Genomic DNA, 18,256 nt, shown 5'->3' on the forward strand with positions numbered 1-18,256 from the left:
ACACGTTATATGATCAAGATGATCTTGAAAATGTCAGAAATAACAATACATGCATCGTGACACAAAATGTCAGAAATATCAATACACGCATCATGCAGCATTATCAAGTCCGTGAGCAGTGACGTCTTACTACCTGTTTACTTAAACTTTCTAAGATACATACTCACTGCTTTCAATATTTTTATGTAATTTTGATAAAAACATCTTCATGCTCTGTCACCAAAGGCAGATACAATGAATGATACAATGAATATGGACAAAGATCATTCCATAAAAAATTAAATCTCCACAAATCTTTCCAAAGAAACTTAAAATAGAATTACCATAATATGAAAGAATACTTTGAATGTATACTATCCTCACCATTTTTATTTTTCTTAAAATTTTCTACAGGAATTAATTTTACCTGTAGCAAATTCTCCCCCTAAAATTTAATACTTAGTGAAACACATAGTAGAGGCCATATAAATCACAATGTTTCTTTCTTCAAATTCAGTAGCCTTATAGGCAGACAGAACTTCGTATAGATATTTGTTCATCTGAGTAAGGGTAAACACAGCGTACTTTTCTATTTCTTTTTGCACTTCCTAACCCAGAGCCCTTTGTGCTCCAGAAATATTCTAACAAACCTGTTATTTGTACACTTAAAATTAGATTTAAGTAGTTGAGCCTATTAAACAAACAAAACCCACCATACTAACATGATAAGACCACAGAAAACTTCTCCAGGCACGTACTCGGATTCCTGAGCCTAATCTGCAGTGCTGTGATATAATCAATATGCCCTTGTGGCCAAACAAACCCAAGGAAGTTCTACCACACAAACTGTCTAAATCAATATAACCTTTGTACCTATAAAGCTTACCTGCCCTTGTGCTTCTGCCAAAATTTATCAGATGCAGTTAAATCATAGGATTTCTTATTTTTTTTCTTAGGTCTAGCACCTGCTGGAATACTTTCTGTTCCTGTTGATTCTTCCAAGTTCACTCTATTCAAATGGAAATCCTAAAATAAAAGAAGGAATCATATGTAACTATTTGATAGTTTTTAATCATTAAATCTTTTATACACAATTATCTTCCAGAATATTTTCTAGAAAAAATAGTAACAACTATTTATTAACATTTTGTAAGAGGATGGTAAACAAATAATTAACTAGATAATAACAATAGCAATATAAGAACTCAAAAATTACTTGCACTTACTGAAACGCCATCAAACAAAGCAACAAATGTCAAGCAAAGACATCTGTTTTGTCTTGCAAGCAACCTTCTTAAACTGAACCGAGAGGCATACTGTTTTCTGTATAGAACATAAATTATTTAGCAATAGCTGAACACTCTAAATGCTCAGACCAAAACTTTAAAGCAGTGAAAGTTTCTGTGTTCCATACAACAAGAAGTTTCTAAGGCTGAATTTCACTTACACAACTACAGCAAATATATCAAAATTGCAAAGAAGCTCATGACATCAGCAACGGGAATGTTTACCATGAAGACTACTTAGATAAACCTTCACGGATCTTTCACTGTTTTTTAAACACTAGTGAAATAGTGTATGACAAAACAACAGATTGCAACAAAGCTGCTATTTCTCCATATAGCTTTTCTTCTTCCACAGATATACAAACCTAGAAATTATGTCTTTTAGCTAGATGACAGTTACGCTCACTTGCTGTGTCACCACACCGCTTCCTGTAGCCTTTTGTTCCTTTCCCCCATTACTTTAGCCAGGGACAGTATAACCCCTCTGGTTTTCGACACAGAGGTTAGCAAGCATCCTATTGCTGACTTTACTCTAACCCTTTTGAAGAATGTTTAAGATTTCAGAGGTGATCTTTGCTTGGCAAGTAACAATAAAAGGAGTTATATTGTTGACTACAGAAACTGTCAAAAATCTTTTATACGTTTTTTTCCAGAAATAAAACTCCATTTTATTATGTTCATTACAGTAGATCATATTAAGTGAAATTTTCAAATAAAAACAATTTTAAAATGTCTCTAGTTATCACTTGACAAAGTTCACACTTTTAGTATTTCATTTTAAAACACCCATGCCAATACATAAGCAAAACCAAGTAGCTACTCAAAGGAAGCACATGCAGTCAATGGGTAGAAACCTCATCTTACACACAGCATGCTTAAAGTTTCAGTTAAAAATAGGGTATTTTTAATGTATATTTGTTCCACCACATAGTGAGATCTATGTTTTGGCTCAATTTAGCTCACCAGTGACCTGAGTTTCCCAGTTAGTTCTGGCAGTGACAGGTTTTACCAAAATGATTGATTCCAGTCCCCTCCTTCGACCTCCACATTTTGTCTTTAAAAGGCCTTCTATCTGTGCCTCCCACTTTTCCGTAACCACTCCCGAGGGGTATTTTAGTTGAAAATGGGGATCTCTGCATACAAGTCTGTGTACGTGTAGAAACACCATCATTACCATTTCAAATGACACAGCACGCCATTTTGTGGCTTGGTTAGTATTTAGTTCAACACTCCACAGAATTCCATGGTTATCTTAACTGAGAGATTAAATGTAAAACAATTTATCTGGAAGTACATTTTATGTAATTATCACCATTTTCAATTACAATTTATGGCCTTTTGAAAGTCTATTGTGGTTACTTCATGAAATATTATGCTCAGTCTGCAAAGAACTTGGCACGCTTGCCTTTAAGGTGAATAACTTGACTGGTTTTTAAATTAAACTTTTGCCCTTGTCATGGAATCACAGGCCACTTGGTTACAATTTTATTATACAAATTCGTAATCCTATCAGCTCAGTCAAAAACAAGAAGCAATATGCAAAATTTAACAAGTTGTTTTAGGGAAACTACTAAAGCCTGATGCAGTACAGGTAAGTTTCCAACAATCCTCAGATCATTCTCCTAGTGTTCTTCCAATACCTCTCCATATTTGCAGCAGTAGTTATCCCTAGTTTCCGCTACATCTTGGATCCCTTTGTATCTTGATGTACCAAAGTCTTATCCCAACACATGCCTGAGGCTACCCAATGATACTTTATGTAGCAGGTGAGGAAAAGGCAAGTAGGTAGAGCATGGCGTGTATTTACTAGCTAGTCAGCAAGCATTTGCTTATTAAATGGCTCACAGGCAACAAACAAGTGTTGACAGTAAGAGTTGACTTTATGCAATAGCATCTACACCTGTAAAATTCTAGTTTGGGTCTCCATTCTCTACGCTTTCACTGATTTCCAGAAGAAAACTGTAGAAATGCAGTATTTCTATTTGCCAGTCTCCAGACAGTTCAACAGTTATTGGAAAAAACAGTGCAAACCACACTTTTCTCATATAGGCCTTTCCTAAAGAAAACAGGCCAAAAGATGTTTATTTGTAAAAAACATCTTTTAGGTTAAGAGGAAAGGACTGTTCACAATGAATGAGTTACATAAAATAGAATTTAAAAGTGTCATAAACCATCCGATTTCTGCTAAAAAAAAATCTTCATTGCAACAATACAAGTTTCTAGACAACACTGTACATATGACTAGTTCACAACCAACTACAAACACATAATTATATTAACACAGGTGCACGTGTATCTGACATCTTCCTCTAACAGCCTCAATAATAAACCAAAATATTTCTCAAAGCTACACTTTGAAATGATTTGCACGACTAACTCTAGAGTATATAAAAAGCATCCAGATAGTAATTATTCTTACTAATATCTTGTATTAATTACACTGTAACTAGGTATGAAATGCACAAATAGCAAGTAGGTAAATAGTATTTGCTTTCATTCAAGTAAATTTCTGCTAGTGGTTTTATAACAAACTCAAGGAAATGGAAGGGTTTGGGGCTATCTTCATTTGAAAAAAAATAATCTATTTTAGATTCTTCACAGTATGGTCATATCACTTGGCATCTCTATGCTGAGCATCTACACCATCTTGTGGAGAAAACCACACAGATATTTTTGAAATACAAAGTAATACTAAAATCAGTTTTAAAATTCTTTATAAGCATTATTCAAAATGAAACTGAATTTATGGAATTCTGAGTTAACATAAAAGATCATGAACTACTCGAGCATCATCTGAATTATTCAGAATAATCTGAATTGCTGAATTACCCATCTTTTGATAATATCAAACTTTCAACTTTATAACAATTTTAGAAGTTATTCCTACATAAACTTTCTCAAAAAATCTTCCAAGTTGTTTTTAACTAAACAACTTTCAAATAAAACACACAAAACAGATTTTGGAATTAGAGAAAATTTGGTACTAAATTTAATAACAAGCTGAGTGAAAAAGTATTTTGATAACAAAATCAGATTTATTCTTACCAGAACATCATGCACTAAAGCTTGATATGTCCAAGTATGATGTAGAGGAGTTGCTAAATCTATGTTTCTGTCAACAAGGACTAATAGGGGCCTTTGGAAGCTGAAAAGATGACACTGCATTAGTACTTCTTTAAACATGTTCAGAACATGCCAGTAACATCCTGAGTGCAATCAGCCACCTTCTACATTGTATCTTAAGTTAAAAGCCAAATTCTCTACTGCAGAGTCCCTCCATCCTTCTCCCAAAGCATCTGGAGTTGTTCAGTGCCAGAAATTCCATGAATCACTGTCTTATTAATGATAAAAAGCTTATTTAATTTTGTACTAAGTGAGATCAATATGCATAATTTTAAGCAGAAGTCAAAACACCAACCAGTAACTAGCCTTAGGCATTAACTAATACCTTTTTGTTTGGATACACATCTGAGTTCTAAACAAGTGTTAAATGTGCTTGAGTGGGTCATATTTGACCTTAATCCTCATTACATACCTCAAATACAAAATCCCTCTCTCAACGGTTTTCCATTTCATTTTTCCTCTTTGCTTGTATTAAAGTCCATAAAGAAAAGATTATGAACTCATGAGATGCATTATGGTAACTGCATCAATACTCAACTTTATGTAGAAAAAAATCCAGACATGCCTAAATATCTGGGCTTATAGCTACATGAAAAAATTATAGTGAAGATAGAAGGCTGTGAATTTACAGACCATTGGTGTATCCATTTCCCTAAAGCACATTAATCCTACAATAAATGTGACAGCTAAATTACAGTGTATTTGAACAGAGTAAAAGCATGTTAATTCCATGCTCTGGATTTCCTTGCAATAAAGTATTTTCATGTAGATATATAATCTCAAGAGCCTTAGTTACCTCATTCTGAAAAGCAAACTTGAGATCTGAAGACATTTAACTGTAAAGGTACTTCCTTTGCTTTGTATCTTGATCTTCTGAGGGTAATAATGCTATCCTATCAAAAAAACAAGCCATCCTTCTGAAGGAAGTGCTTACAATTCAGTTCCCATGAAAATGAGGGAACCAGTATTTCACAGCTATTCTCTCTCCTCATGGTTTTCAACCTCATTTTATTTTGCCACATTAAGTTTTTGTGTCTTTTACCAAAGTTCTGCTTTGAATGAGATAAAAATACATAATGACTGTTTTATATCCAGTTAGGAGATCATAACCATTGCCTTCAGCTACAGTCTTCCCAATAGATCTCCTTACCTTTTCATGTGCAGTGAAAACTACCATAATATACCTTCCTAAGGCAGCCTGTTAAGTATTCAACTATCTGTCAGCAAAGAGATGTAGGGCAGGCGACTGAGAACACATTTCAGATGCATGCAAGCACCTGCAATGTCTTTTCCCAGCCCTGTCTTCCCTCATATGATTTGAATGCTGATGACCATTCTTAATTGTCTAATTATCCAGCTGTCAGTCCTTATGCAGTCCTCCTCAGGTAGATACAGAGATCAGCTGAAAAACATTTGCTTTTGACATGACAACAACTTATAACTGCTCATAAGTGAGAAATTTGGTATTTCCTCCTTTTTAATGGACTAAAGATTGATAACAGGTATGTTCAGACATGCAGCTGCACATCCGGGTCCTGTAAACTGAGTATAATAGCAGGGGCTAGGTTTAGAGTGTGAACAAAATTGTCTGCTTCATTAAATGATTTTTGATTCACTGTCTCAGGACTGTACATTTTTTCATCACAAGTTTCCAACCCAATTATACTAAGAAGAGATACATAATCTTAGAAGTACAGCTAATTCTGTTAATACAGAATTTGAATCTAATCCTTGTAAACAGTTTTCACCATACAGTGGTGACTTATCCTAATGAGATCTTTCTGACAACTTCAATATGAAAAATAAAAATGCATAGTTATTACTAACACCATACCTGAACTGGCCAGCTCCAAGTGTATCACCTGTAAAAAGACTGTTTCTGGCATCTCTTAGATTCTCTCTGAGCTTCTTATCTAATTTCTGTGGGGAAAAAAAAAAACACCACAAAACAGCTTTTAACAAACCAACGGCTTCTAAACTTCTTTATCTGATCAACATTTTAAGATTGTGCTGGTTTTGTAGTTTACAAGTGTCTTAGCTGCAGGAAGTCTAGGTCAACTGCACAGTAGACCTGGCCCCCAAGAAATCTTTTCCTTCTTTTTTCTCCCTCCTGCATTGATATCTAGATTTAGGACTGCACAGAAGATAATACTTTATGTCCACTAATATCCTTCTCAGACAATTACCACTCTTTCCCTGAACACGTGAACAAAAAAATGCCATCAGGAGGCACCAACAGGGAACCAAAGTAGAAGCAGAAAATTGGACTGTCAGACACTGCCACAGTAAGCGTTTCATAAAATTGCGACTACCCCCAGTATGAATGCATGCAGACTAAATGCTTACGTTTTATCAACATTAAGGCTTCACTAATGAAGAAAGACGTGAGGAAGATGGAAGAAATGAAGCACAGTGATGATCCCTAGCGAAGACAGCGCTGTAGTAATTTTAAATTGTGATTTAATTTGGCAATTTCCTTCCTATTTGATGATCAAATTTACTTTGACACAGTAAAAATGTCTTGTAACTCTGGAGTTTCTCAGTAAGATAGATAAAAATTTCTTACTTAGACATATAGAAAAAAATCATTCTGATTTAAGTTTCTTAACAGCTGATTGCATAATTTTACAATTTCTACAGATGAGTTCCATGGTACTAAAACAAGAAAGAAAAACTGGTATATCTATTTCCAGTTTTACTTCCTTCAGAACGAAGAAGATGCGATGCTACTAGATCTCTATGTGGTATTGAGAAAAGCAAACAGATTGTTAGCAAAGTTTTATAACTATTTTCTCAGAAAATCATTTCTTACCACTGCCACCATTTCAGCTGCAGTTCCTCTTGAGCATCTGATTATAGGAATAGCTCCTAATAAAAGATATATTGACTTCCACTTGCATTATAATTTTAAGATTATAAGTTAGTGTACTTTTCATAAAACAAATTTTTAGTAACATTTTGAAATGAAAATTTTCAAGTGGACAATACCAATTCTATATTATGTTTTTCTTTTTCAGTCTTTACTTGTGAAACCAAAAATACTACATAGAAATATATTACATGGAGTTTTACAAAAGTAAGTGAATACCTCATGCATGAATTTATGAGCAATATAGTATACTCTAGAACAACAGCTAACATACTGAGAATTGGTCAAATAAACTCTCATACAGAAGCATTAAAACTTAGTTTCAAAAGATCAGAAGTCACTTGAAAACAATAATAATAAGTAATACCACAACAACAAACACAAAATGATATATCGGTTACATCTCACTGCAGGGGAATGTTATTTTCAAAAGCATATTTTACACTGGATTTCAGGTTTCAAAATCTTTAGCTAATGTATCCCACTGATCTATATAAATATGAAAATTCAAATACCGTGAGTTTAAGTGTCTGTGTAAAAGGGCCTTAATTTGTATCATGTTAACAGTTGGAAGAACTCAGTTGGTTCAAGGGAACCTGTCTTGAACAGACTGCCCCACAGAGACACCAAACTCTCTTGAAGGAATATCATCTCAGATTCACTGACCTCAGTGAGAACTTACATTAGATGTTGCCACTATGAAAAACGTATGAACTAAGCAACAATAAAATTCACAATAATGTAAGTAAATTTAATATATCTTCCTACTCTAGGAATTATTTTAGTTAGATCCTTGCAGGGTTTGTGTGATGTTTTTTTCCTTTTTTTTTTTTTAGCTGCAAATCCAAACTCCTAGCACTGCTGACCTACAGTGCAAACTACAATTTTGTAAAAACAACAAAACCAAAACCTTGCATTTCAGTATTCCTCACCCACTGATACTGAAGACTAAATGTATCACCTCCCATGTGGGACAGCCTTTATTTTCTTTTGCACTGATGCAGAGCAATAATTTTAGCAAGACCACTAAAGCTCTCAGCAAATTATTAAGACTTCTGTCACATGTCTACTTCTGCCTTAACTTGGCTATAAGAAATCTCTAAACTTCTAGCTACCTCACTGAATATGGGTCTCTTCTAAAAGGAACACAGATTGAAAATATGCTAGAATTTGAAAACTTACCAAGCGTAACAAAAAAACAGAAGAGACTATCAACAATAGTGTCCATTATCGTTTCCATTTCGGTGTCTGTTATATCTGGTCTGTTAATGGCTAAAACGGTGTGGAAAACAGTTAAAATCGGGGTTAAAGAAGTTCACGCGACATTAACACCAATAAAGTGATCCTCTTCTTACCTAATGGCTGCTAACTGCCAACAGCTTTTGCTGCTGAAGATATCAAATTATTAAATATCCCTCTTAGCACCTGCATTACTTTTTCCTCCCCTTTTTTCCCTCTTTTTTTTTTTTAAGTTAAAAAAATTGTGAAAAATTAACTATTGCTCACTATAAGGTCAAACTCTACACAAACTTTCCCCGTTATCTCTAACAATGCATACTCTAACTTCTGGATTTCATAATTATTGTATTACTAAAAATCTCTCCTAAAAAAAGCATACAATATGTAACAGGAATGGCCATCCACTTGGAAACCACTTGTCAAATGTAAAATCCTCAAGAATTACCTGTTTAATTTTAACTGCATACCATAATTCTCTTATCTATATTTAAAGATTCTAAACCTTACAGAACCTCCTATAATGGACACCCCCCCCTTTTTTTTTTTTTTTTTTACTTAATAGATAAATTTACCTTACATCTCCAGATTAAGGATAATGCCCAAGTTCCAAAACATTTCACACTATAAACAAAAAGATTTCCCTCCCATATTCAGGTAAAACCAAGAAATGCTTAGCAACATTTCTATCAAATAATTAATACTGACAAGAACACAGTAGCCAAAATGAAACATCAAACCTAACGTTATCACAGGTCTCAAGTCAAGCACTACCTCAGGACTCATGCCACAAATGCCCTCCTCCTTTGTTTTAGTTGAATTTAGGAAATATCTCAAATAATTACTTGTCTTATACTCTTTCTTCAAACAGGCTCTCCAATGCTCTGAACATTAATGTTAGAGAACGATTATAACTGGTCACACAAATTTTAGATGGGAGGTTTATTAAAGGTTTTTTTTTTTCCCCTAGTTTTTGTCCTCTGAGAACTTGAAAAAGATGGGCTATATTAGCAGTTTTTAATCAGCAGCTATACCCAAGAAGTCAAACATTCTACTAGGCTACCAGGGTGACAGCAGGAACAGAAGCACTTCCCCTAAGCATCTTTCTCCATTCTACATTAAAGTTTCTGGAATATCAGCACCAAGAAATGCAGACTGTTCCCAATATCCATATTTTTGTGTAACCTCAAAGCTTTGACATTAACTGTGGTTATCATTCTGCAGTTACCTTCAACTAATGGTCTCCCAGTTTACAGGGAGGAAATCTTATTTTTTACTGCCTTGCCTTTCCTAATTTTAAAATATAAATGTCTCCTTATTGTTATGTTTGAGGCACTCATTTATGATGTTCCAGTAATCTGCAATCTGTCAGTACCTTCCAGTTTTGCACAACATGCACGTTGTTGTACAAAACTGCTCCTTAGGCCAATTTTTGGAAACAAAACAAAACTCAAAAACATGAATAATGTTTCAGCAAAAAGTTCTGTTACATTTTCAATATATTCCTCTCTCTCCTCCATTACAAGTTCAGTTGGAACTATTCTATCGCAGAAAAGTAAGGTTAATGCAAGGTTCCTGCATTTTCTTGTCGTTTTACAAAATAGATAGAAATTTAGTACAAAAGCCTTCAAATAGCATCACACAGGATGCCAGGTACATCTACTTCCTACCAATATTAGCCATTTACTCTTCCTTCTACACAGTTATAGAAAAATAGAAGCAGAGGAAGTCCGAGGGATTAACTACTCTGTCCTCTTGCCCAAAGATGAGTTAAACTTATATTATTTCTTTATCCTAAGGCCTCCCAATAATGAAAATGCCATATTTGCATGCATTTTTTCATGTCTTGACTAAGAAAAGTGGGTATTGACTGGTCACTGTCCAGACGATACACAAAACTCGATCAATTAATCTTTCTTGCTTTGCATTACCGACAGAAACTTTCCAGCCCATTCACACAAAGCCAAAACATTTAATTAAGAACTGTGTAAAGAATCATGACTAAATAGTGGTGCCTAAACACAACAGCCACCCACAGTGTCATAACATGTTCATAACAACAATCTTTTCCTGTATTACCCTATGCATAAGAACTCCTAGTATCTATATCTATGCTGCAGTTTCGCTTTCCTAAATTTGTTATTTAAGAGAAAATAATTATTTTTCAATATTAAACAGCTGTGTAGTGAAGATGCTGAAATTAAGGTCTAAGAACTGACTCCTTCATGACTTTAAATGATATGTCTAACAGATCATCCTGAAGTCTGAGCAGATCAAAGCAAAAGGAAATCATTGCCAGATGTTAACTGTAACTTCAAAATTAAGTTTTAACTTTACACATCTCATTAGAATTTTTACATGAACAAATTTTACTTACCACGATATGAAACAAGCTCTTTGTTTTGGTTACACAATACAAACATATCATCTTCTAAAGTAATAAAATTGAGATACTGATCGAACACCTAGAAATCAAGGAACAATGGTCAGGACAATTCAGAGTAAGGTATAAAAATACCTATTTGTGATTTATTGCTACATGTTTTTGAATGTGAATGTTACAGAACTACATACGAAAAGAAACAAATGTAAGATACAATGTATGAGTTATAAAAGCCTGCATAAGGACCCAGTGATAGCAGGATATGAGAGTGCCTGAGGAGTGCTAAAAGAAAGCAGTCAAACTTCAAGTATTTCTTTGGACAAATTGTTAGTAGCAAACCATCACTGAAATAAAAAAAAAAAAAACAAGTGTTGGATGATGTTATAATATTACAGGTTTATTTTCTTTATGAAGAACTACAATATAGACAGCAATGAGCTCTCACCCAGAAGAGATGAAAGAGGGCAATAGCTACGCATTAGGAGATAATAGCTCACAAATTCTATTTCTTTCTTTAAAATACTTGTACATTCAGAAAAAAAAAGATTAAACCTTCCTATAGCATAAACTGAGAACAGGGGGAAAACAGCTTTACGAAAGTCAGTGCACAGTGCTACAACTTACGCCGCTGAAGACCTAAAGCTTAAACAATACTAGTAGTTTTCATTTCATTTCACAATGGTTTCTTTCTTTATTTCATGCCAGCAGTACTCCACAAGAGGAGTGAGAACAAGTGAATGTAGTTAATTATATATGAAAATCATTAGTTTATAACATGCAGATTTTGGTACAGACATTCAACAAGGGAATACAAGCCAGCCACCAGCCTTTAAATTATAAAGGTATAGGAATGTAATGAATAACACTGTGCATGTATGGAATATCCAGCTCTGTAGTACTCTGTGTATTTAAAATAACAACTGCACTCATTCTGCACTTTTCATGTAGTTAGTAGCTAAAAAGCCCCACTCCATGCATGAGACGCACTCAATGAGTTAATGAGATCAGGAATACTCTGAAGCCACTGTACTTCCACTCTTATCATTCAGTACAAAGAACTTGCAGCACTTGGACTTTTGACTAAGATGAAGTATATAATACCAAGCTGGATTAATGAGATGACTGCAGATACCCTTTTTCCCCCCAGTAAATCCATGCCCATCACTGAACCTAGCTGAACATTTATTTTGTTCACAGTTCAGTCAGAAAAACTGCATGGCACAGATGTGGTCACGTAAGACTGCTGTAGTACGTGTAATGGTAGTACATTTAACATTAGAGACCGGAGGATTTTCTTACCTTAGCCACTTGAGTTACAGCATTAGCACCTATGGCAGCATTGGCAATATCTTCCAGTTTACTTCTTGAAATGGCAGAAATAAAGTTCAAATAATAAGATTCATAAAGCTGGTTTCGAAGATCCTAAAAGAAAGCAAAGCCACAACCTTTTTTTCCCCGATTAAGTACTAATACAAGCCTTAATTATTAAAAAAATACACAAACATTTACTATGTGATGATCCAATTATCTATAGTCAAATGAAATTTTTTGAAGTACTTGGCTATCTGTTCATACAGATTGCATAGTCCAGCCCCCCTACTCAAAGTAGAGTCAAAGAGATGAGGTGGTTCAGGATTGGGTCCGGTCATTTTGAATATTTCTAATGATGGAGACTTTACAAACCCTCTGGGCAATCTGTTCCAGTGTTCAACCACCCTCATTACAGATTTTTTTTTTTTTTTAAACAATTAAACGGAACTGTCTATACTTCAGTCTCTGCCCACTGCCTCAGGCGTTTTCACTCCCAAAACTCAGAAGACATACTTACACTTCTACTTTCTGGGAAACAGAAGTTTTGCATGTAAAAATTTTGGGCAGTATTTTTATGACAATGATGTGCTAATATCCATAAAATGTAAGCAGAAGTGTTGAGACACACACAGAACTAGATACAGAACAGTCACACTTCCATCAGTGCAAGTTTTTTTCACAGAGAGCCTGTTGCATCCACCTGTTTTAAACATTTAGCATGCAAGTTACCTGGCACATTCTGTCGATATTTTCCTCTGTCGGCATTACAAAGTAAATAGCTGGAACATCTGGAATAGGATCCCGATCTGAATGCAAAAGCCTGAAAAGAAGAAAAATAACATCTCTAGTGTGTTCCTCTTCTGATGTATATAAAGTATATAAAAATAACTTCTTTAAAATTTATAAAAGACAGTCTAATTTTTCAGAATTTATCCTTATATTTACTCAGATTTTAGAAAGAAAAAAACAGGAAAAAATAGGAAAAATCACACTTCTGTAATTTTTGGTAGCTCATAGTGTTAATAGAAGTCTCTGAAGTTTATTCAAAGCTTGAGAAAAGGCTTCACAATATATTATTCCATTCAGGGGAAGGTTAAAAAAAAAACAAAAAAAAACTGCATCACAACGTTCATACACCAATTATTACTTGACATGATAACAGAACACTTGTGTAACTCGTACTATTACACTTGCCTTTCCTGCTAACTAAAACAGAGAAAGGCAAGGTGCTTACATGTTTCTCTAACATTTCTGCTGCTAAGTCAACACCTTCAACTGTGTTTTGATTTCTAGCCTTCACTTAGCAGAAGTTAATAAACTTTTGAAAGAAATAAACTCATGTTCAAATTTTCTCCATGACTTTTACCACAGCTAAAGAACGCCAATGAACTAACTAAATGTAATATGGAGAAAAATGGGAAATCTCTTAAAATAATACTTTAAATTTCTTAGCATAGATGAGACAATTAAAGTCTATGTATAAAAAGACAAGCGGAGATCATGCACAGTCCCATGTAGCAGTCTGTACCAAAAAAATTTAAAAATATACAAGAGAGGGATCTGTACAGACATGCTCAAAAGTCCTTACTGGATTTTTTTTGAACAGGGGCCTCATCTACGCAGTAGGAAACCTTGCTAACAGTGAATAATATTTATTTTAATAGTTATTCATTGAATGATTTTCAGTGTTTTGTTCATGATTTCAGGGGAATATTTTGTAAAATTACTAAAAAAAATAAAATAAATACTTACAGATGCAGAGTGATCCCCATATCTCTCAGCTCTTTCACTGACAGCAAAGGTGAGATTATATCTTGGCCAAATCTGTCATAGATGAGAACCTGAAATAGACACACAAACTTTTTACGAAGAGGTAAACAGTGGATACAGGAATTCAGGCTTAAGGAACTACTGTCCTAACCTTAAAAGTGTTAATTTACCAATTTATAATCATTAATTCATCATGGACTTCCATTTGTGCTTACAAAGATCAAAAAAAAAAACAAACAAAGAAACTCAATGATAAACTGGCAAAAATTCATCACTTCCTTCTGAAAAATGTCAGTCAAATAGGTACCTGCTGTCAGAAATTTGTTATCGTGAATACAGAATTTCTCTGACCACATATAGGTGGAAAAAATGGGAGAAGCACAGGGAAAAAAAAAAGAATTAAAGAAAAAAGACAACAGAATAGATGAAGAAGCAGAATATATGCTTTCCAGTAGCAAAAAATTTTCATGTGACAACTTTACTTTTTAAAGGTAACGAAAATACCTTGAGCTCAGCTTGTCCTAAACTTAACACTACCAATAGTTCCTCCTTTTCCATGGACTTCTTTCTGACTTCGTGAGTTTACTTGTAAGGTATCATGTATGTTTCTGCCAATGTGAGACATAAGTATATTTCAAAAATGTCCTCCTTAGTTGCTCATTAATATATTTCCTAAAGAATGAATTAGTCATCGGGCGTTTAATCAGCCAATATATGAAACATGTATTTTTCTCAACAACTCTGATATTTAATTCTGTATTCAAAACACACAGGAAAAATATTCTGTATAATACAGAATTTACTTGAGTATATTCTGTATATAGAATTCTCCCATTCCAGTTCAAATAGCCCTTACCTTCCATACTGGCTCTCCTGTGCTGTTTTTAACAGGAGGAACATTGAAGTTCAGCATACGTTTCAAAGCCACTGGAAAATAAAGTAGAATAATGCTCAACTCTCTTTACATTTCAAGAACAGACATTGAACACATTAGCAGACTTTTATAATATGTTTAATTTGTGAGGAAAAACATAAAATGTAAGTGCAGCAAGTCATATTTACATTGGTTTTGTGTACCTTTTGACAGACATATTACACGTCAATTAGAATTTATGGGCTCTAGTAGACAATGAAAAAAGAAAAGAAGCAAGTCTAAAAACACGAAGGAAGAATCTCTTTCCTTAACTATACGGGCTATATTCTATCACATTTTGCCTTTAAAATAGTTTCAGTATCTTTATGAAGGGTGCATTTTGTATAGTAGGAGCCAGTTTGCTTTAGTCCCATTCTGTTTTTTCCTATTCAGCCAGAACAACACCATATACACAAGCCATAAACACCTTTTTGCCTGACTAAAACTGACATGGAGTTTTGAACATTTTAAGAATGTTTTGGCCACTCACAAGAAATTGCTTCATGAAGGGGTACAAAAGTAACCCCAATTTGCAATAGGAACTCCTTGAAAAAGTAATGTGTTTCCCTTTAACTTCCCATTCAACACACAAAACAAAGCAAATTTCTTCACCGACCTCTAATTTATAAATAATCTAAGAAGCACTTCCTCATTTATCTGATTAAACAATATACTGTGTGCTGTTGTCCCATCTTTGACTAGAAGTAAAATACTAATTGCTTAAACAAAAGTTAGAGGCTATTCTCTCCAATTCATAAACAAAATCATCATAACCCTTTGCAAAGAGGAAAAACTTTAAGAAAACAGGGCAATATACACAACTTTGCTCCTAAATGAGGAGCAGTAAAAATGGTTAACTTCTAACTCGTATGGAGCTTGTGAGAGTACCCAAGTCTGCAGTCCAGCCTCCTCCTCTAGCAGGGTCAGCTGCGAGGCCACCCCAGGCTGCTCAGGGTGTCCTCCAGTTAGGTCTTGAAACCTCCAAGCATGGAGGTGCCACAACCACTCTGTGCAACCTGTGGCAGTGTTCGACTTGTGGTAGGAAAGCTTCCTTATACCCAGTTTGGACACCTCTTGTTTCAATTCGTGCCTGCTGTCGCTCACCCTCCTGCCATGCCCTGCTGCAAGGAGCCCAGCTCCACCTTCTCAGCACCCTCACCAGGCGCTAAGAGGCTGCCCTTGGTCCCTGTGGAAGCCACCTTTTCTGCAGGCAGAACGAGCCCCCGTCCCGCAGCCTCTCTTCACAAGGTAAGCGCTCCAGTGCCTGCCCACATTGGTAGTCCTTTGCTGAACACCTCTCCTGTACTGGTGAGCAACAGATTAGGTACAGTATCCAGATGAGGTCTCCGGGGGCTGAGTAGGGGGGCTAACCATTCCCCTCGATCTGGCTGTGCTCCTGCGAATAGGAGCACGCTACCCCAGGGTGCTGCTGCGCAGGGCACGCTGAGGGCTCATGGTCAGCTCCTGTCCACTGAGCTAGCTAGCAGGAGTGCTGGGTCTCCCTGGAATCAAGCCTTCCATGTCGCTTAATGCCTGCTTTTTTAAACCATTGAGCAATCCTAGAAGCTGCTTACAGACTGTTCCTGAAACCTTCACTCCCTCGCTGCCAGTGACATCTCCTATATCTAAGCTGTATGAGCAATTCTGCATACAGTTACGCATTTTGGCACAACTGGATTTGAACCAACTTCCCTGTAGAATTTGCCATTTAAATTAAAACTTGGCATCAGCTCTCTACAAAAGAAGACAGACTACTGATGTGCCGTGACAATCATAACAAACATCCAGCAAGTCTCTAGGTTTCTTTTCTGTATTTGGCATTTCCTTTATGTTTAGGCCGACTACTCTCTAGGGCAAGGAGCAGGTTTTTACTGTGCTGCACTATGACACACTTCGACAGGTTACAGGTCAGACCAAAGCACAACAGATGGTGCACTCACGAGGTAGTACAAGAACCAAATGATGGAAATCTTTTCATCTGGGTGAACACCTTTTAGTTGTTCGATCTACCTCCTTGCGTGTAACCACCCCAACAGAAGACAACGTGGGTATAAACACTGACTGAAATAATCAAGTAACAAGGTGAGGCACGAAAGAAAAGAGTACAGTTGCACAGGATAAATGGTCAAAGACACTGGGCTTTATGAGAAAGGTACATAAAAGAAGGAAAGTATTGTAAAGGAACATCAAATAGCACCATCAACGGTAAGTGGTCACAGGAACGAGATTACAGAAAGTACTATTATAGTACAGAAAAGATAGAAACACACTAGTATACGCTTAAGGTCATAGACACAGGTTGGAATTTTTAGGCATTTGATTTCAGATATTCCATGTTAAATAAATGCACCCAGCATCCTCTATGCCACCAGAAGGATAGGTCAGTTGTCCAGAAGATAACAAGACCATAGCTCAAACTACCAACAAAAACTCCTGCAAGCTCAGCAAGTAAACATGAATACAGAGGTGCCATGTTTCATGTTTTAGAAATATGTTCAAACAGATGGCTCAGTGCTCCACAACGCAGCATCGAGAGAGAGGCGAAAGCGTCAATTATAAACTCACCGTAACGTGCAAGGAGGGACAGAGTAACCAACCCTTTTACCCACACAGAGCAAACCTCCTGCACGACTAGCTGGAGCTGTTAGTCTCATATTCTCAACTTGCTGAGGGTCAATGCGCGCCCCAAGGCCCCCGTACGAACAGGACCACGGCAGCTGAAGTTTCATTTCTGCGGCTTTAGGGGCCGTTTCCCGTGGATCTGTCCCAGCCAGACGGGCAGCCGCCACACGGGTGGCACGACCCCGCTCCCGGCCGCAGCTCCCCCCGCGCCCAGCGAGCCCCTCCGCGGGGCACTGCCACACCGCGCCGACACCTGCGGCTGCGGCCGCGTCCCGGGGCCCCGGGCTCCCCGCCGGCCTGCCGCTGCCTCCGGCCGGGCGCCCGGCTCCCGGTGCCCCGCTCCTCCGGAGGGCGAGGAGGGAGGAGGCCCACGGGAGAGCCGGGTCGGCGGAGCCGAGAAGCCTCCATCCCGCCCCGGGGACCCGCCAGGGAAAGGAGGACGCCGGAGGAGCCCCGGCTACGGCTCGAGGCCGCCCCAGCTCCCCTCCTCGCCATGGGCAGGCCGGCGCCGAGGCCCGGAGCCGCGGGGAGCCGCGGGGAGCCGCTCACCTGTCTGCTTCTCCCGGATACCGGCCGCCATCTTCCTCCCCGCCAGCCGGGCGCCGCGCCCCGCCCAGGGCCGCGCACGCAGCAGCCGGGCGACGTGGCGGGGCCGCCGGGCGGGGCCAGGCCGCACCAGGCCCGTGCCGAGGGCAGGCGGCGGTACCTCAGGCACCCCGCCCGCAGCCCGGGCTTTAGGAGCAAGAGGCTGCAGGTGCTGTGAG

General features: G+C 37.2%; 1 protein-coding gene across 1 annotated transcript in view; it reads right to left on the minus strand.

Annotated features, from left to right (window-relative positions):
- SCFD1 (sec1 family domain containing 1) overlaps positions 1-18,201 on the minus strand; it is a 45,343-nt gene extending 27,142 nt beyond the window's left edge. The window contains exons 1-11 of the mRNA XM_083837143.1: positions 18,042-18,201; positions 14,814-14,884; positions 13,940-14,028; positions 12,917-13,007; positions 12,176-12,298; positions 10,871-10,958; positions 8,440-8,529; positions 7,201-7,256; positions 6,223-6,308; positions 4,311-4,410; positions 866-1,005 (exon numbers count right to left, since the gene is read on the minus strand). Of these exons, the coding sequence (XP_083693269.1) occupies positions 866-1,005; positions 4,311-4,410; positions 6,223-6,308; positions 7,201-7,256; positions 8,440-8,529; positions 10,871-10,958; positions 12,176-12,298; positions 12,917-13,007; positions 13,940-14,028; positions 14,814-14,884; positions 18,042-18,072 (965 nt within the window). The 5' untranslated portion in view covers positions 18,073-18,201. The remainder of the gene's footprint in view (positions 1-865; positions 1,006-4,310; positions 4,411-6,222; positions 6,309-7,200; positions 7,257-8,439; positions 8,530-10,870; positions 10,959-12,175; positions 12,299-12,916; positions 13,008-13,939; positions 14,029-14,813; positions 14,885-18,041) is intronic.
- Positions 18,202-18,256: the final 55 nt, after the last annotated feature.

Source organism: Anser anser (assembly GCF_964211835.1).
Source record: "Anser anser genome assembly, chromosome: 5".
Lineage (NCBI taxonomy): Eukaryota > Metazoa > Chordata > Aves > Anseriformes > Anatidae > Anser > Anser anser.